Consider the following 26,535-nt stretch of genomic DNA (forward strand, 5'->3'; position numbering starts at 1 on the left):
ATCCTGTCACTGCTTTGCAAATGCGCTGCTATTTCATCCTTAATAATTGATTCCAACATTTTCCCCTCTACTGATGTCAGGCTAACCGGTCTATAATTACCCGCTTTCTCTCTCCCTCCCTTTTTAAAAAGTGGTGTTACATTAGCTACGCTCCAGTCCATAGGAATTGATCCAGAGTCGATAGACTGTTGGAAAATGATCACCAATGCATCCACTATTTCTAGGGGCACTTCCTTACGTACTCTGGGGTGCAGACTATCAGGCCCCGGGGATTTATTGGCCTTCAATCCCATCAATTTTCCTAATACAATTTCCCACCTAAGAAGGATATCCTTCAGTTCCTCCTTCTCACTAGACCCTCGGTCCCCTAGTACTTCCGGAAGGTTATTTGTGTCTTCCTTCGTGAAGACAGAACCAAAGTATTTGTTCAATTGGTCTGCCATTTCTTTGTTCCCCATTATAAATTCACCCGAATCCGACTGCAAGGGACCTACATTTGTCTTCACTAATCTTTTTCTCTTCACATATCTATGGAAGCTTTTGCAGTCAGTTTTTATGTTCCCAGCAAGTACTCTTCTCGTACACTATTTTCCCCCTCTTAATTAAACCCTTTGTCCTCCTCTGCTGAATTCTAAATTTCTGCCAGTCCTCAGGTTTGCTGTTTTTACTGCCTGAGACTCTCCCCACTCCCCAGCCGTGCAGTGCCTGTCTCGAACCTCTCTCTCCAGCTCAGCAAATGCCACTTGACCGCAATACTCTCCCTCGTTGCTGAAGTGCTAGAGCATCGGTGTTTTGTTCAAACTAAATATCTTCAACAGTGACCTGAACCCTGGTCGTCGGCAGCAACACACACCTCCTCCCACCATCAAGGGCTAGGAATCTAGCTTGAATTTGCCCATTTACAGTATCATTAAAGTGTTTCACCAAAGTGTTCAAGCTCAGGTGAGTAACTGGATTTGACACAAACCTATCCCGGCCCAGGCTCTGCTGCTCGTCTCACTGTTACTCTAAAACAATGAAAACCGTTACGTACTCAGCTCCATCCAGCTTCCCTTTACCTGACGTCCCTCCTATTGGTTGAGGTTCTGTCGCCTCGCCCACTCTAACCCAACATTAGCTCTCTTAATGAACTACGGCAGACCAATGAGGTGGGAGCGAGTTGGGACAGAGAAACCAATTCGATTTACAAAATGAGCAAATATCATTTTCTAAATAACATAGCTGAATACAAACTTTAAATTAAATAAGCATATCGTACAGGTGTCAGCTGGGGCTCAGTGGGTAGCACTCTCACCTCCGAATCAGAAGGCTGTTGGTTCAAACCACTCCAGAGAATTGAGCACAAAATCTAGGCTGACACGCCAGTCCAGTACTGAGGAAGTGCTGCACAGTTGTTGATGTTGTCTTTCAGACAAGATGTTAAACCAAGGCCCTGTCTATCCCCTCAGGTAAATGTAAAATATCCCTTGGCATTATGTCGCAGAAGAGCAGGGGAGGTATCCCCGGTGTCCTGGCTAATATTTAGCCCTCAAGCAACATCACTAAAGAGGATGATCGCATTGCTGTTTGTGGGACCTTACTGTGGATAAATTGGCTGCTACCTTTCCTACAATACAGCAGTAACTGTACTTCATTGGCTCTAAAGTGCTTTAGGACATTCTGAGGTTATAAGATGTTATAGAAATGCAACTCTTTTCTTTCTGTAGGCGGAATGTTTCATCATCGAGTAACTTTAGTAACACCCTAGTGTGGCTTTAATGCTATCTTGTGAGGTACATGATTATGAAAGCATATTGGGCCTAAAATTCCGCTAGAGGTCTTCCCGTGGGCAAACTAAAGAAAAAAGCTAAAAAGCTGCGCACTTACCTGTTGCTGCTGAGCCAGCTCGAACTTCCAAGCCCGAGACCTTCACTCCTACGCATCGGAGCGCGTGCACGCTGGGACGTACGCAGGGCTGGAGCTGTAGTCACATGGCTCTGGCCAGTCAATCAAGGTACAGTATTTTCTCATTCATAATAATGGGAACTCCGTAAGTTGGAGTTCCCATTATTATGAATGAGAAACCCCACCCCACAAACACACAAAAAATCAATAAAAAATAGAAAAATACATGACATCTTTAAGAATCATTTAAATTAAAGTTCTTATAAAAAATATTTTCCCGACTTTTTTTAAAGATGCCTTAAAATAAACTTACCGTAGTGGGGAGGGTTTTTAAAAATAAAGTATGTTTTCATATGTGTTTATTTAATTTAATTTTAATGTTTTTATGTATTTTTAAACATTTGCGCCTGTAAAAGTAGGCTATACGCCTGCTTTTTCAGGCACAAGATTTTAAAGGTCATTTGCAGGGCAAGATATTCGTAAATATCGGAAATCTTGCCCTGCAAGTGTCCTCGCTCCCGATATGCGTTGGACCTGTCAAGCCAGAAACTTGACAGATCGGAAAAGCCAGTTTTCAGCACATGTGCATTGCGCGCCGAAACCCGGCTTTTCCCGATGCCTTCCCGGGTCCGTAGGAACTTCGTACGGACCCGGGACATCGGAATTTCAGGGTCAATGTCTATTATTGGTGTCCCATTACTTCCACAGCATGTCAGCTTATTACAACACATCTGATAAGCAGTGCCTGCACCACAAGCAAGATTTTTACATATTTCTTGTGTATTCCTGAAGCATTTGCCTCACTGCAGTAATTTAGTAAGCTCAATTTAATTCAAATGCATTTTCATCAAATGTGTTGAAGGCATCGGACAGCTTTGGGACCATTTGATGTTCCAGTACCATTAATCTCAATGAACACTCATAACGTTTGCTGTCTCCAGGTTAGTTTGCAACTGAACGATTCATTTTAGAAGAGAAACACAAGTGGAACACAGCTTCCAATACCAAATGGTTCGAATCAAACCTTTAATACATTTTCAGTTGCGTAGCAACAATGTTACAGTCTGCATAGAATGGAAATTACTCAGTAACTCCAGAAAATTCAGCAGTTATTAACATGTTGATTCTAATTTACATGAAATAGACACAGTAGAGCAAGTAAGTGGTGTATTTTCCTCGACTTGTTACTTTTAGCGCAAAATTGACATGAGTAAAAAATTATATACATTTCACTCACATCTATCTTTTTTGTAAAACTAGAGAACAGAGGAAAATATACTAAGGAAATTAATCATTACCTGAATATTTTACAGTGGATAGTATTGTGATTCAGATAATTCGAGGACAAATGATTATTTGATGGAGATTTGGAAAAACTTGAAGCAAGAATAATAGACCAATTATATGACACAATTTGTATCAATTGAAGTTGAAACTGCTTCTGGTGGAATCCTGGTGCCCAGTTGGTAGGATGGACATCCCACCTGCCCCATTGCTGATTTGCTGAGGTCAGTGAGCCCACCAAGGTAGGAGTTGGAAAACAGCAGCAGGAGGCCTTGGTTGGCTGCTGCAGTTGTTGCATAACCAGTGGCCTCCAGGCCCAGCACCAATGTTTTCACAATCTTTTTTCCATTTCTAAAATCATCATCATTTTACCTCGGCATCGATTGCCATGCGATCGCCCTATGACTGATTGCAGAGGCCAAGGTGGTCCTCTAAAATTTTACGAGCTCCTCCATCACCATGGCAACTTCTATGCCAGGCATGCACCCAGCAGTGCTAGAATGTAAATGATGGGAAATACATTGTATGTAGTATTTCCGTCATTTATGTCTAATTTGAAGCCTCCTGCTCATGTTAAGGGGAAAATCCCAGAGGTGCCAGCAAAGCAACTCCATCAGAGAGTCCTGTCCAAGCTGTGTAGTATAACCCAAGTGAATTGGTCATGTCAAATTAAGGCAAGTTGTGAGAGTCCGGCTCAAGAACTAGGCAGACATTGCTTTGACTATGTACCCACCAGAGTATAACTGCAATCGGTTTAAGGTGAATCCTAAGATCCCCAGGAGGTCAATTGGATCGTTGTAGGGAAGTTCTGAAACAGTTTGAAAAATAAATTGAATTTTCGATATTAAAGATTGAACCAATGTTTTGATACCGGTGGGTGGAATGTGCAATGCATGCACACAATCACACATGCATTGAGTACCGTCTTGTCTGGCCACCAAGTCCATGGAGGCAACATTATAACTCAGGTCCGCTGGTTCCATATTGCTCTAAGCAGGTACTTGTGGTAGAATAGGGACATAAATTAAATTTGAAAGGCTTATTTAAAAATGAGGCTATAGTTATGTTAGAATAGTTTGAAAAATGACAAACTGGGGCCAAAAGATAATCAGCAGCAAAAAAATCCATGGCTCTTTTTAATATTGTAAAAAATAAGACACAAGTATTGACAAGGATCTTAGCTGACAGCTTTCTGCATTTTACAACAGCGCTGTGATTAAAGCTAACAGGTATGCAATAGAAGGCAACAATACAATATACACAGTAATATTAATTGATCATTTTTGATAGATATTAAAATATGTTTATGGTTCAATAGTTAGATGAAAATGCTACATTGCCCGCCCCCTTTAGGCCTGTTCTTAGTGCCATTTTCTCCAAAGTCAAATCTCTCTGGTTGAAAGTCCCTCCTGCACTTAATGGGTCTTCTTTCTTTCGCTGGGACTTGCGATTCCGAACCTCACAGAGCCGACATTGGGAACGGACTGAACGTTGTGTTACAGGGTCACGGAGCCTGTAGAGGGCACCGATAGCTCACAGCATCGGTCCACAGGGAGATGCGAACTCCTCTTCGATACGGTGACCTTGGGAAGCACCATGGGCCGAGAGCTTATGTCACAACCAGCTGGTCCATGCAGCAGGCTCTTTGAGAATAATGAGGCATTTTTTTGTTGTTGAGAATGCTGCTACACAACAGCATCTGGTTTCCAGCCAATGAAAACAACGGTCTGTCAGGACGATGCCCAGATAGTACAGCAACTTCCCGCTTGCTGCAGCTCATACTGGAATTCAATTTCAGAGCTAGGCAGCAGCTGGAATCCCAACAACGAGCCTCTTCCACCAGCAATTCATTGATTCTCGGGCCTAGGAAAATAACAAGTTCAAATTGTATATTACAACTTTATATTATGAATAATGGCACACCGCATTAACTTCCACACAACCTTCCCTTTAACAGAATTGAGCATTCCTAAAATAAGGTGGTACATGAGCTGCCACAAGTATAGATAGATGAGAATGTCCCACACTACACACACACCTTACAGTCAGTGCTAAAGCTGAAGGTAAATTCACTGACCCCAGTCTCCTGGCAGAGTGCCAGAGAATCAGTGCTACAGGTCAGAGGTCCAACCTACATTCACATTTGACGCAGCTCCCCCAGTGGGAGTGCATGAATCTACCGTATGATATCCAAACAGAACTATTCAGTTTGAATGTAGAATCATAGAATTATACAGCACAAAAGGAGGCCATTCGGCCCATCGTACCTGTGCCGAATCTTTGAAAAAGCTACCCAATTAGTCCCACTCCCCTGCTCCTTCCCCGTAGCCCAACAAATATTTCCTTTTGAAGTATATATCCACTTGCCTTTTGAAAGTTACTGTTGAATCTGCTTCCACCATCCTTTCAGGCATTGCATTTCAAATCATAACTCACTAAGTAAAAAAAATTCTCACTTCCCCCCCGCCCCAGCTTTTTTGCCAAATATCTGCCAGTAGAAACAGTTTCTCCCTATCTACTCCATCATAACTCCTCATAGCTTTGAACACTTCTATTAATTCTCCCCTTAACTCTCACTGTCAGCTGTGGCTCAGGGTGTAGCACACTTGTCTCTGAGGCAGAAAGTTGTGGGTTCAAGTCCCACACCAGGGACTTAATCATATAATTCTAGGCTGACACTCCAGCGTGGTGCTGAGAGAGGTGCTGTCTTTCAGATGAGATGTTAACCTGAGGCCCTGTCTGCTCTCTCAGGTTGACATAAAAGATCCCATAGCACTATTTCAAAGTAAAGCAGGAGGGGAGTTATCCCTGGTGTCCTGGCCAATATTTATCCTTCAATCAATACAACAAAAACAGATTATCTGGTCATTATCACATTGCTGTTTGTGGGAGCTTGCTGTTTGCAAATTGGCTACCGTGTTTCCCACATTACAACAATAACTACACTCTAATAGTACTTAATTGGCTGTAAAGTGCCTCGAGATGGCTGGTTGTGAAAGGTGCTATATAAATGCAAGTCTTTCTTTTCTTTGCTCCTTTAGTCTCTCCACATAACTGAATTCCCTCATCCTCCAAAGCCTGGGATGAGTGACTATGGGATGATAAGTTAATGTGTGTTTGGAGCGTGCCTTACAATTCCCCAAGTCACTCCCATTTGTCAAAATGGAGAACTAGGGAGCTTCAGCAGCCAGTTTAATCTACAGGCCGAGGAAAAATGGTATATTGGTGTTGCACTTTTGGTGCCATTTTCCAACTGTGGTAAATGGTGTTGCTGGATGTGGTTTCTCTAATTTTACTTGACAGTAATGGAAATGGGCTACTGGCAAACTAACAATTTGCTTTCGCCCATCTCGGAGCACAATGGCAGGGATTCTGCAAGGGCGAATGGTTCATTCATCCCATCGGTGCAGACAAGATTGGGCGTGTTAGTTTGCAACACCTAAAGCTCTGACTGGGTCCCCTTGATCACAAGACCTGATTACTGATTGGTCCCCTTGGAGGATGAGACCCACCCAGCAGTTTTTCTGGAATGTGTAATTAGAACCGCCCAGCCTACATAATCAGCGACTTTGCAAAGTGTAATTCGAGCCACTGACTGCCGACTCCAGTCAGACAGAGCTCCCTTGGAACAGACAGAGATCAGTCTCATGGGTTAAGACCTTCTCCTGTCCTTTTTGCCACACCCAAGTTCCTGACATTCTCCCACTGCCCAAGTTCCTGACTTTGCTCCCCCACCAAGCGACCTCGCCGCCCCCCCCTCCCCCCGGCCCAGATTCCTGAAATTCACCCATGCCCAAGTTCCTCCCCCATGGATTAATGACCTCACCCCTCCCCACCACCCCCCCCCCCACCACCACCTGCCATAGATGGGGCATTGTGTGTGGGTCACAAATTATTCACAGGTTTATTGGGTATGAAGTGAATAGAGACAATGTTGTAACTTCCGGATTTTGTCGGGTCCAATGATGTCACTTGTTACACAGGCACCGAGCTTTCCGAGAAATCATTTAGGTGCAGGGGAAGGAGAGGGAGAACATAGTGCAGGTGTAAAGGGGATGGGGTTGAAAGAACGTGATCCGTCTTACCATCTAGATCACATTCTCGCACTCAAACCCCCGCCTTTAGTCATGGATAACATTCTTCCCCCAACCCCACTGTGCTCTCCATGCTCTTTACCCCTTCCTCCCCGCCTCCCCCATCACCGAGTTCCATCTGTTTCACTCTCACTCCCAGTCACTCTTACTCTCCCAGTCACTCTCTCACTCATTCCCAGACTCTCTCTCACTCATTCCCAGTCTCTCCTCCCAGTCTCTCTCTCTCACTCACTCTCCCAGTCTCTCTCTCACTCTCTCCCAGTCTCTCTCTCTCACTCACTCTCCCCAGTCTCCGATATTCTCTCTCTCTCTCACTCTCCCATATTCTCTGTGTCTCTCTTCACCCCCCGTCCCCCCCCCACCACCACAATCGCTCTCTTTCTTTCTCTTCCACCCCCACTATCTCTCTCTCTCTCCTCCCCACCACTATCTATCTCTTTCCCCCCCCCACTATTTATCTCTTCTCCCCCCCCCCACTATCTCTCTCTCTCTCCTACCCACTATCTCTCTCTCTCCCCTCCCCCACTATCTCTCTCTCCCCCCAGCTATCTCTCTCTTCCCCCCAACTATCTCTCTCTCTCGCTCCCTCCCCACTATCTCTCTCTCGTTACCCCCACTATTTCTCTCTCTCCCCCCCCACTATTTCTCTCTCTCCCCCCCCACTATCTCTCTCTCTCTCCCTCCACCCCCACTATCTCTCACTCTCCCCCCACTATCTCTCTCTCTCTCCCCCCACCCCCATTATCTCTCTCTCTCTCCCCCCACCCCCATTATCTCTCTCTCTCTCCCCCCACCCCCACTATCTCTCTCTCTCCCCCCACCCCCACTATCTCTCTCTCTCTCCCACCCCCCACTATCTCTCTCTCTCTCTCTCCCCCCCCACTATCTCTCTCTCTCTCTCTCCCCCCCACTATCTCTCTCTCTCCCCCCCCACTATCTCTCTCTCTCTCTCCCCTCCACTATCTCTCTCTCTCTCCCCCCACTATCTCTCTCTCTCCCCCCCCATTATCTCTCTCTCTCCCCCCCCATTATCTGTCTCTCTCTCTCTTTCTCTCTCCCCCCGACTATCTCTCTCTCTCTCTCCCCCCCACTATCTCTCTCTCTCTCTCCCCCCCCCACTATCTCTCTCTCTCTCTCCCCCTCCACTATCTCTCTCTCCCCCTCCCCACTATCTCTCTCTTCCCCCCCCCACTATCTCTCTCTCCCCCCCCCCCACTATCTCTCTCTCTCCTCCCACTATCTCTCTCTCTCCCCCCCACTATCTCTCTCTCTCCCCCCCACTATCCCTCTCTCTCTCCCCCCCACTATCTCTCTCTCTCTCCCCCCCATTATCTCTCTCTCTCCCCCCCATTATCTGTCTCTCTCTCTCTTTCTCTCTCCCCCCGACTATCTCTCTCTCTCTCTCCCCCCCACTATCTCTCTCTCTCTCTCCCCCCCCCACTATCTCTCTCTCTCTCTCCCCCTCCACTATCTCTCTCTCCCCCTCCCCACTATCTCTCTCTTCCCCCCCCACTATCTCTCTCCCCCCCCCCCACTATCTCTCTCCCCCCCCCCACTATCTCTCTCTCTCCCCCCCACTATCTCTCTCTCTCCCCCCCACTATCCCTCTCTCTCTCCCCCTCCCCCACTATCTATCTCTCTCTCCTCCCCACTATCTCCCTCTCTCCCCCCCCCGCTATCTATCTCTCTTCCCCCCCCACTATCTCTCTCTCTCTCTTCCCCCCATCTATCTCTCTCTCTCCCCCAGCTATCTCTCTCTCCCCCTCCCCCCACTATCTCTATCTCTCTCCCCCCCGCCCCCAACTATCTCTCTCTCTCCCTCCCTCCCTCCCCACTATCTCTCTCTCTCTCCCTCCCCACTATCTCTCTCTCTCCCTCCCCCCCCCCCACTATCTCTCTCTCTCTCTCTCTTCCCTTCCTCCCCCCACTATCTCTCTCTTGCTCTCTCCCCCCCACTATCTCTCTCTCTCTCCTCCCCCCCACTATCTCTCTCTCTCTCCCCCCACTATCTCTCTCTCTCCCCCCCTTCATTATCTCTCTTCCCCCCCTCCACTATCTCTCTCTCTCTCCCCCCACTATTTCTCTCTCCCCCCACTATTTCTCTCTCTCCCACCACCCCCCCCACTATTTCTCTCTCAACCCCCCCCCCACTATATCTCTCTCTCTCTCTCTCTCCTCCCACTATCTCTCTCTCACCCCCCACTATCTCTCTCTCCCCACCCCCCCACTATCTCTCTCATTACAATGGTGACTACACTACAAAAGTATTTCATTAGCTGTAAAGCGCTTTGAGACATCGCTTTATATCGTGAAAGGCACTATATAAATGCAAGTCTTTCTTTCTTTCCCCGTACTCTCTCTCTCCCACCAACAAATTCCTCTCTTTCTCAGAATGCTGAGAAAATGTTCATGTAGATAAACACAGTGATATTTTCGGCAAAAGTCCTGGAGGTAACCTAAAAGCCCCACTAGCAGGCTCAGGCTAGAGTTCCGGGCTTGGTAACATGGTCTGGCCCCACGTCCAGCTTCCTCATATATGCCACTGCGCACGTGTGACCGGATCAAGCACACATGCGCAAAAGGGGTGGATTTCACATAATCACGCCAGACAAGATTAGTGTCTGGAGTACAATGGGACAGGACCCATGTCATGTGTAGGGTGTTTGTCTTTATTTAAAACCTTTACAAAAACCTCACAGGTCACTGCTTTCATGGATTCCATTCACGATGGCTGCTGCATTGCAGGCATCAATGGGCAGTTCCTAATTTTAAAATCCCAAACTGGTGAGGGGGGAAAATTTGTGTTAATGGATAGACAAAGGCCAAGACTGCCAGCTTCTGTGCTCTCCAGCATACAATTTTCCACCCACTAAAAAAAGGACAGAAAACCATGGGCTGGTTCGTACAGAAGTGGAAATGCACCCCGTACTGCCCAACCGGCTGGAACATTATGCTTCTGAGGTGTAACTCGGGACAGCTTTGATTCAATCAGTATTAGCTTTCCAAAGTATATTCTGCAGGAACACAGTAGAGCAGATACATCAAAGGATACAAAATATATCAGATGTAAAGAATTGCCTACTTAATACTAAAATAAAATGTAGGGCATATTAATGAGTACTGGGCTATTTCGCCCCATGAGGCTGGTGCCTGTATTCTCTTTTGGGAGACTGTCCATCCGTGTTGTTACTGTGTTAGAACAATTCTATCAGTGCTATTACTCATGTGAACATACAAGGGCAATTAAATAACAGGACAACCCGTTATCCTTTATACAAAACATTCAGCTTGCTTGGTGAACTGCTGGAATGTTTGAGCAACGGCATCACGAAGTGCATTGACACATAAAGCACTGCCTCAGTGATATGTGGCAGGGTTGTCGCAGGTCTCATGCAACACATTTTTCAGCAATACTGTACATTTAGCTGTTTAAAATGAGCTATATTTCTTAAATGACTATTGTTCCAGGATGAGAAAATTGGCATTGTGTGTTCCTGCCCATCTAAAATTTGACCATTTCCCATAAACACATAATAATAGACATGATAATCTCTTTATTGCATTGGTTTCGCTGTTTTCCCTGGAGACTGAGCCAGTGTAGTTATATCAGCCTCACCATAATTGTTTCAATACAAAATAAATTTAATGTTAAAATTTATGCAGACATCTAAACAGATTTTCTTCTTTTGATTTTCAAGTCTGAATATTGCTGACAGGAAGCCTAGTTAGAATCTAAATGTATATAATTTATTTCTATCATCTTTTCAAAGTATTGTACTTTACTGCCTTCTCATTTTGATTCTGTGAACTCTGCCCCAGTTCATCACAGAGGGCTGGATGCTGACCAGCTCCCGAATCTTTGGCAATGACTCTTTTCAACCAGCTGCTGAGTCAGATGGAGGACACTGGTGAATCAATCTTTGGGGAAGTGGCTAGTCTCACCTCTGCTCATCTCCGTCCTTCCCTTCTTGCCTCCATACTTGCCAACATGGGAACTTAGAAAAACTGACCTAAGCTTCAAAAAAGCTGAAATAGCCTCAAGATAGCTGACAATTCAAAAATGATCAGCAATATATCCACCTATAATGGGCCGTAAATTGCGGGCTCTCCGGGTGTGCACGATCTGCACACGCGCTCGAAGAGGCCCCACAAGTTCGGAGTTTAGGCGGCGAAGTGCATGCCTAACCACGGCACTTGCGATATGTTAAAATTTCTTTTGTCAGATCGCATGCATCCCCGGGAGAAGGGCCTTCGTGGGTGGAGATCTGGGCTATTTGCCCAACTCCTGCCCAGCGAATGTCCTTAAAACTCAGAAGTAAGGCCTGCTTTTGCCAGCATAAGAGTTTTAAAAGATAGAAAAATTAAATTTTATCACTAATTTTTATATTTAAAACCCTGTCCATTAAGGTAAGTTTGTTTTTAACCCTAGTAAAACATATTCAAAATATTTTTTTCTAAAACATTTAATTTAATTCAATTTCAATTAATTTTAAATAAGTAAGGTATTTTTTATATTTATGTTTTGCGTTTCTTTGTCTTTGAGGGAATTCTCATTGGCGGAACTCACCATTCTTATCAATGAGAATATTACATTGTGATTGGTGGTCCAGGCCAGCGTGATTCCAGGGTGTGCTTACAATCCCGGGATGCGTGGGCCTCTGTGCTGGTCTGTGCATCTAGGCCTCAAACCGGAAGTGTCCATGCCTCCAGCTCCACCAGGTACTTTCGTAAAAAAAAATTATTCGGAGGCAGCCGCCCGCAGGAAGCCTCCGACCCCAATTTCTGGCCCCATGATCTATTTGCATGGAAAGCACACTGGGAATGGGTCAGTCATAACTTGAGCTAGAAGTTCACCCAACATTCTAACTTCTATACAGCCAATGATTGTGGCAAAAATCATGGGGGTTTTACTTCATTTTTTTTATGGAGAAACTGTGGGCTATTGTGTACTGCTTTTTATTGGGATTCTGTTGCTAAATAAGAATTGTTCTAAAATTGTTTACATGGTTGATATTTCTGTTCTCGGCTGACCCGTGGCTGGCCCACTCCATGGTCACACTTGCACTCGGCTATATTCAGCTCTGTTCACACCAATACTCTTGCCTTCTCTCCTCCATCCCTCCATCCCTTCATCCCCCCCTTCTCCCCTCCCCCCTCCCCCCCATTCATGCTGGCACACTTCCTCCCCTCCCCTCACCTCAGCTCATGCTGACAATCTTCCTTCTGGTCACCTAATTTCTGTCCCCTCTCCCCAGTTTAAGCTAGTGCTTTACCCCTTTTCCCCTCAATGCTGCTCCTGACTCGGGCTGCTCCAAGAGATTGAATACCCTTGGGCATGTTGGCAGGAACTGCTCATCTTGTAAAACTAACATAAGAATTCCTGCCCACGTGGGTGGGGGCAACAGCATTCCCTGTCCTGGCGTAGCAGCAGGTTGGAGCTGGGCGGCACTGAGGGGAGGAATGAAGAGTGAAGGGGTAACTGGGCACTGTGTGTGAAGGGGGGCTCTGGGAGCTGCACTCGTTCTCCTCCATTGATCTGAAACCGCTGGCTGTCTATGTGAAGCAGACCGTTGGTATGTATACATCCTGCGCAGTATAGCTGATAATTGAATACTTAGCGTATAGAATAGTGGAGTGACATCCAATGTTCCCTATCATTTTTTTTTTGTGCGCGCTCCCTTTAACTGGCTGCGTGGCCCATTCAAATTTTCCCGCGTGCGCGTTTTCATCCATGTAAAAGCTGGTGAGCGGCCTGCGCGGGACCTCCAGACTGTGGCACGGCCATGTAGCTTAACGGGAACGTTGGTGACGTTATGTCCTACCGTTCACTGAGCCACATGTTGATATATTCATTTGCTGCACCTCAAAGCCACCTTGCTACATTTTACCAATAATTACTGTTTTACACTATTATTTTTTATTATATTGTTAAATTACTCTTAAAATATGTATTATTTGCCCTTAATAATAGTAATAATAATAGCTGTGGCTCAGTGGGTGGCACTCTTGCCTCTGAGTCAGAAGGTTGTGGCTTCAAGTTCCACTCTAGAGACCCGAGCACATAAATCTAGGCTGACACTCCAGTGTCTAGGCTGAGGGAGCACTGCACTGTCGGAGGTTTCGTCTTTCGGAAGAGATGTTAAACCAAGGCCCCGTCTGCTCTCTCAGGTGGACGTAAAAGAAGAGCAGGGAGTTATCCCTGGTGACCTGGACAATATTTATCCCTCAATCAACATCATTAAAAACAGGTGATCTGGTCATTATCATATTGCTGTTTGTGGGAGCTTGCTTGTGCACAAATTGGCTGCCGCATTTCCCACATTACAACAGTGGCTATACATCAAAAGTATTTCGTTGGCTGTAAAGTGCTTTGAGATGTCCGGTGGTCGTGAAAGGCACTATATAAATCCAAGTCTTTCTTTTTGCTTTCATTTTTAAAGATATCGTGATAATGTTGCTGCAAAGATTGTTGTTATTTGTGAATACAGACATATCTATGGTGCTTCTTGAGCTATCCTTTGTCCTACTAGTCCCAAGAGATAATGAGTAAGTTAGGTCTGTAGAGCTGCCACCAACAGTGTGTGATGATTTTATTCGGGTGAAAATACTTACCAAATTGGTTCTTCAGAGCGTCAGACAGCTGTCGAACGGTTCTCGGGGATTTCTGATGATTTATCCTGGATCAAAAGGAAAGCAGTCAATTTAAATTATGATTATAATGAAACCAAATAAAAGTTAATCCATATTATAAACATATCCGCAGTGATTTATATGTCCATTATATATACATACACAAGGCAGTTATGGTCCAAGTTGTTGGACTAAATTTATTGGAGGTAATAATGTTTTAACTAAACTTAAGCCAAGGAAAATATTGAGTTAATCTCTCAATTTTGTACATCAACCAAGGATATTCTAGAGTACCCATGTAGAAGGCCAAGTCTTCATAACACTTTGGGGAAAATTTGTGCAGTTTGTGCCTCTCGTTAACACCCGGTGGCGCTAACAGGGTGCAAATGACTTCCCACCCTGGGCGCAGGACCGCTACCGCCTCCTGCGAAATTCCACAGGATTTAGCAGAGGTGCAAACCAGTAGTGGCCTGCTCCTGCAGGTACAGCCCCGGGCCGCTACGCCAGCGATGGCGACTTCACCATCGTGCGCAGCAACCCGTTTTCGCCCCGGAGCAAAAATTCGGTCGCGCCCCGTGAGGTTGCCATGTGCGATGCCAGCGACAGCCTCGCGCGTCGCAAACCTGGCCCTACTCCGCTCACATGGCGAAAATCAAAGGGGAGTTGCGACGCCGATATTTTGAAAAATGGTGATTTACCGGTAGCGGTCTTGCCCTCCTGAAATCGTGGGGTCCGTGGCGTGATGTTGCAGCCCGGCACTCTGCATCTGTGCTGGGCTGTTGCCACAGTACCCACTCCCCAGTGGTGAAGTGGTGGCCCCTTCTCCCCGATGCAGAGTCGGCAGCGTGCCTTCCCCTTTAACAGAAGGGGAGGGCCCTGTGCTCCCACCAACACCACGCGGCTCTCTGCACAGTGCTGGAAAAGTTCCCCGGTTAGCGCCCCAGTCCCGCTCCCGAGAGGAAGTGGAGCGCCGACATTGCACTCCACTTCCTCTCAGGGGTAGTAACCCCAATTTCAGTGCCGGAGTGGGACTTCTGCTCCGGGCACAGGAAGTCCCGCCTTGCAATGGTTACCGCTCCCAACCAGGGCGGTACCAAATTTCGTCCCCTTGTGTGTGAGGAAGGTTGGGTTCTCTTCCTCTATAGGTTCCCTCAGATGGAGACCTTTTGGACAAAACCATTTCTTTAGATTTCATTTCTGGTAAAGCTGATGTGTCTCAAGATAAAGAATGTCAGTGTTGGGGAAATATATTTCAGAAGAAAAAAGTCATCAGTCATGGCACAACAGTTTTATATTTTTCTGTGCTTGTTAGTATTGTGTGGTGTAGCTCTGTTTGAAAACTGTAAACAAATGAATAGAACATATTCAATTCTGGTCAGTATGAAAAATACAATTAAATAGTGTTTAAAAAACAGTTTATGGAAATAAACTCAAGCTAAATAGCGTCACCCTGATTTCAGTTCATTCACCATGCTTTTTTCAGCCTTGTGAAATACAGCTTGAATCAGATGGTCTTTTTTAAATGGTTCATGTGATGTGCAGGAGATATGGTGCAGCCACACACTTGTAATTATGTTTGCCATGCACTGGACTCAGGCCAACGTACAATGCGAGACATTTTAATCTTAGTAGGATGTGTGGAATGACGTTTCTGAGACATGAATCATTTCCTGTTCGACATCCATGCCCTGCTCATAACCTCTGTGACATCAGGCGATTGGTTCTGCTGCTGCGTGTAAACTGGAACAATGGTTCACCCTGCCGCATTGCCAATCTACCCTGATCAAAAAACTACACCAGAAATCACAGATCGCAACTGAACCCATGGATTTCTTACAGAATAGTGACAAAGAAGAAAGAAGGCTAATGGCCCCATCCACACTGTCCTTAAGTTATTTCCAATACCAGCAAAAATAAAAAAATCTAAATATAGCTGCTAAATATAGGTTAATATTTCATACCTCAAAGAAGCTTGTCTGTATAATTGACCGATTCGAGTCTGCTTACACTAGACTGGATAATGAGTCTCAGAAAAAACAGCCATACCAGCAAACCAAATCAGGCTCATGCCATTGTAAATTACTCCAGTTATTTTATTTGTTTGCACCTATGGCTCTAGAATATTTGTGCCACAGCTTCACGGAGTGGAACGGTGTTATTGTGTGAGAGTAAATGGCATCAACTGCCCCAGCAGTAATTACCAAGGTGGAGCTCACCTTTACGTGCAACTGCTTCTTACAAAATAGTTGTAGTAAAAATTAAAAGTTAAAGTCAAAGATCTAAAAACATTAGGAAAAAAAAATGACAGGTGAATTAATCCAAAACAAAATCACTTACACCGAAACTATCCCGGAGGTGTCACTACTCTCCCTGGAGAATATTCAAAGCAATGCCCAATGTAGAACTAGGCCACACAGACCATGAAGATCAAAGGTTCAATCTCTAGTCCAGTTAGTTAACTGATCTTAGCTGGGGCAGTAATTGGAATCCTACATTTGGTTTCTGTGCCTTTAGGCCAAGGGCAGAAAAATAAATCAGGTTTCCCAAACTTGATTGCTCTCTAGCAACTTCTATTGCAACCTTCATGATTCTAAAGGTATGTTGAAGACAAGATCAGGCTGTGATGCCCACCGTGTTTGAATAGCTTGCTGATACCCACTGGTAGAGGTCAATTGGCTGAGGTCCAGGAGAACAACTGTTGCCCATGAAATCATATCCCACCACCAGTCAACATCTTCAAGGGAGAAGGGTAGAAAATTGAGGGGAAAATAAAATTGCAATTAATCTGCTTTATTTTGAACATGGATTCACCAGCATTTTTAGGTCCACTAAATGTGAAAAGGGGAAAAAATGTACAGAAAATCCATCTGAGATAACCCACTTACCTTTTTGAGCAGATTTCCAGATGGCAGTTCTCCCTTTGGCAGTAGTGGAGGTGCGCAGAGTGAGCACGGATCGGAATTGGGCTTGCATGATGCTGAGCAAAGAGAAAGCACTTCCTCGGTCTCCCCTCCAGTCAGGGAAAGGCTGCTGTGTTCAGAGCTGCTGAAGCCACTGACACTCTCTGTGGAGTTACACTGGGAGGATGTTTCCGAACTCTCAACTGTGAATGAAGTAAGCAGCTGAGTCATATTGTCATCAACTCAATCCTTCAAAATTTCCAAACATCGCAAATTCTCCCTGGTGGCTGAGCCAAGTTGTTAGAAAGACTACAAAGACAACAAGACATGTTCTTCACACATTCCCATTGATTACTCCGTCCTTCCATCTAGTTTGGCTTTCATTGACATTTACAGGAAAAGAAACCAATCATTACGGGGCAAATGTCCACGTTTATCGACCGTAACCTTGAAGGAAGAGCCGTCGAAAGCCCAGAAAAACAGTGTAATTGCTGTTTACACCATTTTTGTGCCATTTCCATGGTTTTTCCACCAAGGTTGAAGTAGATGATCTATAGAACCCCCTTGTGGAAATTCGCCCCCTATTTCAGTAGAAGCAATAAACAACCGATCATTTCCACTGCATAAAAATAGAACCCATGAAGTATATACAATTCATGAAGTTTGGAAAATCGTGGTGCCTTGGAATAGAGCTACACAAAATTTGTGATTCGAATGATTTGCCCACTAGTTGTCCTGAATGGCCGGTTTCTGTGCTGCAACCTCTAAGCTGTTGCACCACTTGGTCTTCAGCCTCAGTTATATGGAATAGGAAAGCACTGAGCAGAGAAAAGATACCTTCCCAATACAGCCAAATATATTCTGCCTTTGAGCGCTTTGCCAATGCCGCTTTCCTGCATTCCTGACTTGTGCCTAATGTGCATTTATGCCAATCGGTGATTCTATTAAACATATCAAAGTGACATCAGTTGTACTATGGTGCTGTGCTGCTATATTGTGTTACCTAATAGTGGGCTGTGTATAAAATTGGAAAAAAATGTTGTTTAAAAGTATTCCTTGTAAGCAGATGGAATCCGATGAGAGACATGATGAGGGTCATTTTGATTTGGACGATAGTGTAACGCGAGTGGTCGGGGCTATAAATGGAGCGGGATCGGCAGGCCCTAGGATATCGTGGGCCACCCCGACCTGTGTGAGAAATTCTCCGCAGGTCGGTGCTACAAATGGAACTGTAACGGTGGGCCTTCAGACATCATGGGCCATCCCAACCTGTGTCAGAACAAATCCGGGGATTCAAAAAGAGTTGGAGCATGCCACAGCAGCTTCCAGCACGAGCTAACACAGGTGTGCGATGGCATTGAGGTGGGCGACTGGGTGTCATAATCAGGACCCAGGTTGCCATTTGAAGCATGGGCAGGAACATTGGCGAGGCCCAGGTACAGCAGAGGAGTGGGAAGGTCGTGGCGGACTTGTGATGAGTGATCGGGGCAGAGGAGTGATGAGGGATCGTGGCTGAGATTTGATGGGTGATCCTGGCAAAGGTTCGGCGGATGTTTGGTGCGGAGTTGCGGCAGGAGATCGTGGCAGAGGTGCGGTGAGTGTTTTTGTGGCAGAGGAGTGGTGAGGGATCATGGCAGAGGTGCGGCGAATGTTTGTGATGGAGGAGCAGCAAGAGATCATGGCAGAGGTGTGGTGAATGAGGGTACGGGGCCCAGAAGAGCCGAGGGCCCAGAGACAGCACGGAGCTACCCATACTGTGATATATGTGCGCATTAGGTCCGTGCAGCAGAGCAGGTCTCCAGTCGTGCTGGTTAACCCTTGCCACTGGATAAAGGCCAAGCTCTGTCAAGCCCATGTGGTGGCTGATGTGCAACGGTCACCACACGTTAAAAAAATCCACGCACAGGCATCTTCCACTCCCTCAATTGGAGTTCAGGACTGGAACATCGAATCCTTCATTGAAACATCTGTGAACTCATGTGTAAGCAAGTCATCCTCGTTCGAGGGACCACCTGTGATGATGATGATATCGGATCAGCCGCCTGTTATATACATCTCTCCCGATTTTTATTTCTATTGGTTTCAATGGAATTGAAAATCGGGCGAGATGTATATAACGGGCAATGTTATCGCCCATTTTACACTATCGCCCAAAGTCAAATTTACCCCCGATTAACTCTAACAGAAGAGTGGCACAGGAGCTGATGGTTTGACTCCTAAACAGAAGAGCACTGAGTCTGAATGCTACCGCTATCTGACACTCAGACATTTCCTCAGATCTCAGCCACAGGTTGTTAGAAAGAGTAGAGCCCAGTAATGAGGAGTTCCATCTCTGCAGAAAGGAAGATTGTAAGTGCTCTGGCTTTCTCCATTTAGCTACATCAGCTGTTGACCCATCAGTGAGCAGATGTCCACAACCCAGACCATCCTATCTTCCTGCCTGTAGAAAAATATGCACTGGTGAAATGTAATAACTGTCAATAATTTTCCCATCTCCCATTTTCTTTTCATTTTTAGAAAATCTCTCTCTCTCTCTCTCTCTTTAAGTTGTATTCTTCATGTACTACTGTTCAACCAAAAGAGAAGGAAGGTGAGTTCTTGCAATGAAACAGAGTGTATAACAATGTAACAGATGTATGACCAAATCATCCCTCCTCGCAAACCCCCTTATCGTCGCTTTCCAGATGCGACTAGCAGTGCTACTGAGACTGGCAGCTTAACTACATTAACTATCAGATGAAACTCTTGTTCTGCCAGTCCGTGGTACAAAGTGTCAGGATGCTAGGCCAAAAGCACAGCATGGTGAATCATCAAGATGTTTAACACCGTTTATTGCCGTCCTCAAGAGGATAACATCCTTCCTCCTGAAGAATGCATCAGATGGTGCTGAACGTCTTGAAGATTGCTTATACAGTCCAGTACTTGTGATTTTGTCACTCACTCATAAAAGGTCTTCCACCAGGGTCATTCTCCAGGTCATCTTCCTCAATGCGCGTTTGTGTGTTATAAAAACAGCTGTTGATGCCAGCATTGCTTCTTGAAGTCGATGGTGAAGAGGAGTAAATGGGCACGTTGAGGGAACCAATGCCAGAAGATGAAGAGGAAGACTGGCTTCCCGAGGAGGAGGCACTGCCATTAGAGCCTATGGAGTTTGGTCTCTTGGTCTGCTCTGGAACAGACATAACTAACAAAGTTGGCACGTTGACTTTTGAAAGGAAAGTGAGAATACACTGTGCTGCAAAATGTAATCAGCACAAAAAGATTATCTAGCTTGTACCGCCGTCTTCATTCTATGAATGATATGCATCCTCCATGCAATGTATGACTTAATCAAGGTTTCTATTGGTTCTGGGGAAACCATGTACTAGGTATATTTGCATAATAACATTTTGACATCAGATACTTTGGACATGATGCATATGGCATCCTGCTGCTGTGTCATTATACAAGCCCTGATCACAAACTTGTTTGACTAAGTGCATTATTGAAGATTCACGTAATACATGTGCCCACTGCAAGGTCTGAGGCGAATTCAGGAGGAACTACAATTTATGGAGGATGTGCATTATTCAAAGAAAGTCTGACAAGGTTGGTAATCTATTTTTCTCTATTCAACATTCTGCCTACATTATAGGATGCTAAGAAAGTACTACTTTGATTTTAAGAAAGGATCAACAACAACGTATTTATATAGTGCCTTTAACATAGGAAAACATCCCAAGGTGCTTCACAGGAGAGTTATAAGACAAAACAAATAATTTGACATCGGGCCACATAAGAAGAAATGACAGCAGGTGACCAAAAGCTTAGTCAAAGAGCTATGCTTTAAGGAGCATCTTAAAGGAGGAAGGAGAGGTACAGGTAGATAGGCGGAGAGGTTTAGGGAGGGAGTTCCAGAGCTTAGGGCCCAGGCAGCTGAAGGCACGGCCACTGATGGTTGAGCAATTATAATCAGGAGTGCTCAATAGGACAGAATTTGAGGAGCGCAGACATCTCGGGGGGTTGCAAGGCTGAAGAATATTACAGAGATAGGGAGGGTGAGGCCATGGAGGGATTTGTAAACAAGGATAAGAATTTAGAAATCTAGCAGGACAGATCTAGACAATAATGTATAAGCAACATAATGGAGTTATTTCATGTAGTACCTGTAGTTTATAAATGCTATCAATTGGAACCTAATTTAGAATGGGTGGAATGACCTTCGATAGGGCCACTTATTGCGTTTGCAGTGCTAAACCCCAACAGCAATTTCACTATTATTGCTTTGACAGTGGTTTGCCTCAGTTCGAAGAATCGTACAAAATAAGTAACTGCTTAGGGGATTGGAAATGCACTGCATGGTAAGACAATACTCCACTAGTGTCTACAAGCATTGGTCATCAATTTCACTGAGAACATTGAGAAGTCTAGCAACTATATGTCAGAGTATGGTATAAAGCGAAGCTGCTTGGCAATGGACTGAATCATTCAGAGAGCTAGAAGCAGGTGAAGGTGCCTGGGAAGGACACGGTTATTTCCAGGAAGTGGGTGCGCTGTGTAAATCCTCTCTAGAATTTTCAGGTAAGTATACCAAAATTGGACAGGAAGACATGAGAGGAGAATCAAAGTCATAGTATAAAGATAGTAGTAACCTAAGACTAACACCATGCTCTCGGTCATGTATCCTACATGGCTACTGTTTGTACTATCAAAAGGTGTGCCACCAGAGGGCACAGCAGTGGGAGACTTGTAAGTTACCTGTACAGGTGTGCCTGGCCTAGTATAAAAGGCAGGCCACCAGATGTGATCCTCACTCTGGAGTTATCAATAAAGGACTAAGGTCACTACAATTAAAGTACAACACATTGCCTCGTGGAGTCATTATCAGAGCTTCCAAGGACATAACAATTGGTGACGAGATTATGGACTTTCACGCGAAAATGGCTACCCTTAGTACGTTGCAGCAGTTCGCTGATGGTGATGATTGGGATGTCTTTGTGAAGAGGCTCGACCATTTCTTCACAGCAAACGACCTGGCAGGAGACAACCTGGCCACACTGGCTGGCAAGCGCAGAGCTATCCTGCTAACCAGTTGTGGGCCCACTGTCTATGGCCTCGTCAGGGACTTGCTGGCACCAGCGAAGACAATGACCAAGATGTATGAGGAGCTCGTAACACTAATCCATGAGCAACTCAAGCCCAAGGAGAGCATCCTCACAGCCAGACACTAGTTCTAAACCCACCGACGGCCCGAAGGCCAGGAAATCGCGAAATATGCTGCAGGCCTCAGGAGGTTGGAGGCACCATGTGATTTCGGCGACCACCTCATTGAAGCGCTGCGGGACATTTTTGTCATTGGCCATGAGGGCCTTCTTCATAAGCTACTGTCGGCGGATACCACAGTCAAACTGCAGAAGGCCATCTCTGTGAGCCAGTCATTCATGACCTCGACCTGCAGCTCTAGGTAGATCACTCACCCTCAGGACTCAAACCCAGCAAGTACCGTGCACAGAGTGGTGCTTTTTAGAGGCTGGACTGTAGAACGCGAACCTTCTCAGGGAAGAGAGAACAGGCCCCCGAGTCCCTTAACTCAGCGTACGTCGGGGGGGGCTAATCGAGTAGCTCCATGCTGGCATTGTGGAGGGAATCACAGGGCTCACCAGTGCCATTTTAAAGACTATGTGTGCAAGGCTGCAGCACAAAGGGCCACCTCCAGCGAATGTGTAAGAGAAATATGGCTCACTGTGTCGATGAAGAGTCTGCAGATGGCCATGAATCCAGCGCGGATTATGAAACGATAGGCAGAGAGGCAGGTCAGCCCCACGACGAGGTATATTGCATGTTTACCTGCACCACCGAATGTTCTCCGTTGAGGATGGAAGTTGAGGCATTCCAGTCTTCATGGAAGTGGACACGGGGCGAGCCAGTCAGTAATGAATCAAGAAGCCTTTGAGAGGCTATGGGACAATCAAGCTGAATGACCCAAGTTGGTCCCAGTTCAGGCAAAGCTGCGCACCTACACCAATGAACTTATCCCAGTCATTGTTAGTGCAGATGTTAAGGTACTCCATGATGGCGCGGTGCACAAGTTACCTCTGTGGATTGTTGCAGGTGATGGACCAACGCTATTCGGAAGAAGGTGGATGGAGAAGATCTATTGGAAGTGGGAAGACTTCACCCCTCTAGCGATCAACGTCCTCTGTACTCAGAGGCAAGGCAAGCCCTCACCTGAGGTTGGATCCGGCACGAGCGAGCAGACCAGCACAGTACCCGAGGCACAGACCGCCCAGCACGACTGCGTGGAGATGATCCAGCGAGGTCGACCTGAGCGCACCTTCCCGGCTCCAGTGGCAGGGCTCCGGAGGAAGAAAATTGGATCCAGAGGCGATTTCCCAGCTTCGGAGGCAGAACCTGTCGAGAAGAGGATCATTGCAGTCGACATCGTGGATGGAAGAAAGATGGCGCCCGAACCACGAGGTGATGCGCTGAAAAAAAAGATGGTGACGGCCAGACCATGAGGTGCAGCGCTGATGGAGCAACACGTGGTACCAAACGGAGAAGAGAATTGGGGTAAAAAAAGCAAGGCTCTCTTAAAGGATGCCTGCAACCCACCACACTTAAAGGGACAGTTCCAGACAGTCAAGCAATGTAATAGCAACTATGAGTTAGAGATAAAATGTGTAAGTGATGATCAGAGTTGTGTGCATTAATAAGCAAGGAAAAGTCGCACAATTGCGATCATGTTAAATGTGTAATTAATGATCAGAATTGTGTACATGCAACAAGCAAGGAAAAATCGTGCGATCGCGATCGGAGCTACAGGGTATTCACAATAAGTAATGAAACATTGTGCGATGTAGGGTTTCAACAATGCAGTGAGCACACAGGTCCAGCGAGCTACCCAACACTGTAGCCTGCATCCCTAGGACCAGAGTTATGCACCATGGAGTGTGGCCACAAGCAGCCAATACACAAGAGCTGTAGAGCAAGCGATCTCAAGAGGGCAACGGCACCGGTATCGATACCCTGCCCCTGATCGGCTCCGCCTCTCAGGCACCCGATGGCACCAACCACCACGAGCCTGAAAGAGCAAATTGTGCTAAGGTACAGCCCCCAGACCCCATCGTCACCAAGGCCATACCCGGGAATGAAGGGTCACCCGCAACAGTCCTCCCAAAGGGGACCAGCCAGGATCCCAAACCAAACAACGCCCAGTCTAGCGAGTCAGCAGTTCCCTGTGCACTGCTAGATGACAGCTCCTCAGGGAGCAGCAGCGACCCAGAGCATAAAGAAAGGACAGGGAGGTCGCAGGCATCTGTGAACCTGCCCGATGCTAGGAGCAACGGCAACAGCCCCAAGAGCAGGCAACTTGAGCCAACCGGGTTCCCACGGCCAGCACTGGGCACCGCGCTGCCACTAGGCTGCCTGGACACCATCCAACAGTTCTGGAACTAGTTTGTCCTTACGTACCGGTTACCGATCCCCAGCATGTATCGATAATGTATCTCACCAGTCCAACGTACTTGTCTCACAACTGAACCACAAATGTAATGCAAACTTGTTTTTCTGGACTTGAATGCATATGAATGCAATAAGCCTCTGGCATAATCTATATGTGGGGCAGGGGCGAGAATGGAATGGTCAGGGACACACACAAACAGCAACCACCAGCACTCTACTGCCAACGAAACACCAACCTCTCAACCAAGATTGAAATGACCCGCCATGGGTCAACCAGATAGAGCTAAGCCCAGAGCACAGTCAATGGGAGATCTGCTAAGCTAAAGGATGCCAAAGATGCCTTGAGTCTACAGCACACACCTAGGTAAGGGAAGGGATGGGTGAAGCTGGATACAGTCCATGTGGGACCTTGTTTGAATGGTCCCAGTTAGTGGGAACCTCTTAACCAATACAATCAGAGGTCTGGTACTGGTCAAAGCTGGTACATTTCTATCATGGGTGAAGGGGCAGTGGGAGGATAATCTGATTTTTATGGCTTAGTCTTTTCGTTGCTGTTGAATTCTTGGTGATCCCGGAAAGGAAGTAACTGAATATATTTTGGTTGGTGATCCTAACTGGAATTAACCATGGTTTTTGTACAATTTACAATGCTTTTTTTCAAATCAATTTTGTCTTGTCTAATGCAGCAGATCTGCATTGTAGACGAACATGGGCCGAAAGTCTGAGGTAAATGTGACAGAGTGTAGTGCAACAAAATTTGCAGATGACACTAAGATTAGTGGGAAAGCGGGTTGTGTAGAGGACTCAGAGAGGCTGCAAGGAGATTTGGATAGGTTAAGCGAATGGGCTTAGGTTTGGCAGATGGAATACAATGTCGGAAAGTGTGAGGTCATCATTGGGAAAAAAAAACAGTAAAAGGGAATATTATTTGAATGGGGAGAAATTACAACATGCTGTGGTGCAGAGGGACCTGGGGTCCTTGTGCATGAATCCCAAAAGGTTAGTTTGCAGGTGCAGCAGGTAATCAGGAAGGCAAATGGAATGTTGGCCTTCATTGCGAAAGGGATGGAGTACAAAAGCAGGGAGGTGTTGCTGCAACTGTATAAGGTATTGGTAAGGCCGCACCTGGAGTACTGCGTGCAGTTTTGATCACCTTACTTAAGGAAGGATATACTAGCCTTGGAAGGGGTACAGAGACGATTCACTTGGCTGATTCGAGAAATGAGGGGGTTACCTTATGATGATAGATTGAGTAGACTGGGTCTTTACTCCTTGGAGTTCAGAAGGATGAGGGGTGATCTTATAGAAACATTTAAAATCATGAAAGGGATAGACAAGATAGAGGCAGAGAGGTTGTTTCCATTGATGGGGGAGACTAGAACTAGGGGGCACAGCCTCAAAATACGGAGGAGCCAATTTAAAACCGAGTTGAGAAAGAATCTGTGGAATTCTCTGCCCAAGGAAGCAGTTGAGGCTGGCTCATTGAATGTTTTCAAGTCAAAGATAGATAGATTTTTAAGCAATAAGGGAATTAAGGGTTACGGGGAGAGGGCGGGTAAGTGGAGCTGAGTCCACGACCAGATCAGCCATGATCTTATTGAATGGCGGAGCAGGCTCGAGGGGCTAGATGGCCTACTCCTGTTCCTAATTCTTATGTTCTTATGTTCTTATGTGTCATGCTTCGGTGGCAAAGAACATAAAGATTGAGCATGAGATGAAGGAGTCAGTGGATTTGATACAATACTTGAGGCATTTGGTGGCAGGTAACATTGCTAGCGGAAACTCTATTCCTATGGCTCTAACAGTAAGAATGAAGCAAGAGTGTTTTATCATTACTATGTTTACTTTGAGGTGTACTGCGAGGGCCCAGGGTCAGCATGGGCCAACCCACACTGCAATATGTGAGCGCACTAGGTGTGTGCAGCAGAGCTGATCTCCAGTCGTCGTAGTTAATCCCTGCTATTGGACCAAGATAGAGCTCTGTCAAGCCCGTGTGGTGGCTGGGGTGCATCGGCCATCGCACGTTAAAATAATCCACGCACAGGCATCTTCCGCCCTTCAAGATGTAGTTTGGGATCCGGAATATTAGGTCCTTCATTGAAATACCTGTGAACTCATCCCTTTTCAGCGTGGAAGCAAGTCATCCTCGTTTCGAGGGACTGTTATGATGATGATGATGGTACAGGTCGATCTGTTGGTATCAACACGTGAGGTGTGGTACTTGCCCTTTTATCCAGAAGGTAGAATGACCGGGACCCAGTGTACCAAGAAATACTGGAACTTTTACTAACCAGGAACTTTAT

At 45.9% G+C, this 26,535-nt stretch overlaps 1 protein-coding gene across 1 annotated transcript in view; it reads right to left on the minus strand.

The window, feature by feature from the left end:
• Positions 1 to 2,939: 2,939 nt before the first annotated feature.
• LOC139277517 (pleckstrin homology domain-containing family G member 4B) overlaps positions 2,940 to 26,535 on the minus strand; it is a 176,355-nt gene continuing 152,759 nt past the window's right edge. The window contains exons 20-23 of the mRNA XM_070896064.1: positions 19,734 to 19,961; positions 16,778 to 16,995; positions 13,875 to 13,939; positions 2,940 to 5,031 (exon numbers count right to left, since the gene is read on the minus strand). Coding sequence (XP_070752165.1) covers positions 13,895 to 13,939; positions 16,778 to 16,995; positions 19,734 to 19,961 — 491 coding nt within the window. The 3' untranslated portion in view covers positions 2,940 to 5,031; positions 13,875 to 13,894. The remainder of the gene's footprint in view (positions 5,032 to 13,874; positions 13,940 to 16,777; positions 16,996 to 19,733; positions 19,962 to 26,535) is intronic.

This window comes from Pristiophorus japonicus, chromosome 12 (genome assembly GCF_044704955.1).
Source record: "Pristiophorus japonicus isolate sPriJap1 chromosome 12, sPriJap1.hap1, whole genome shotgun sequence".
NCBI lineage: Eukaryota > Metazoa > Chordata > Chondrichthyes > Pristiophoridae > Pristiophorus > Pristiophorus japonicus.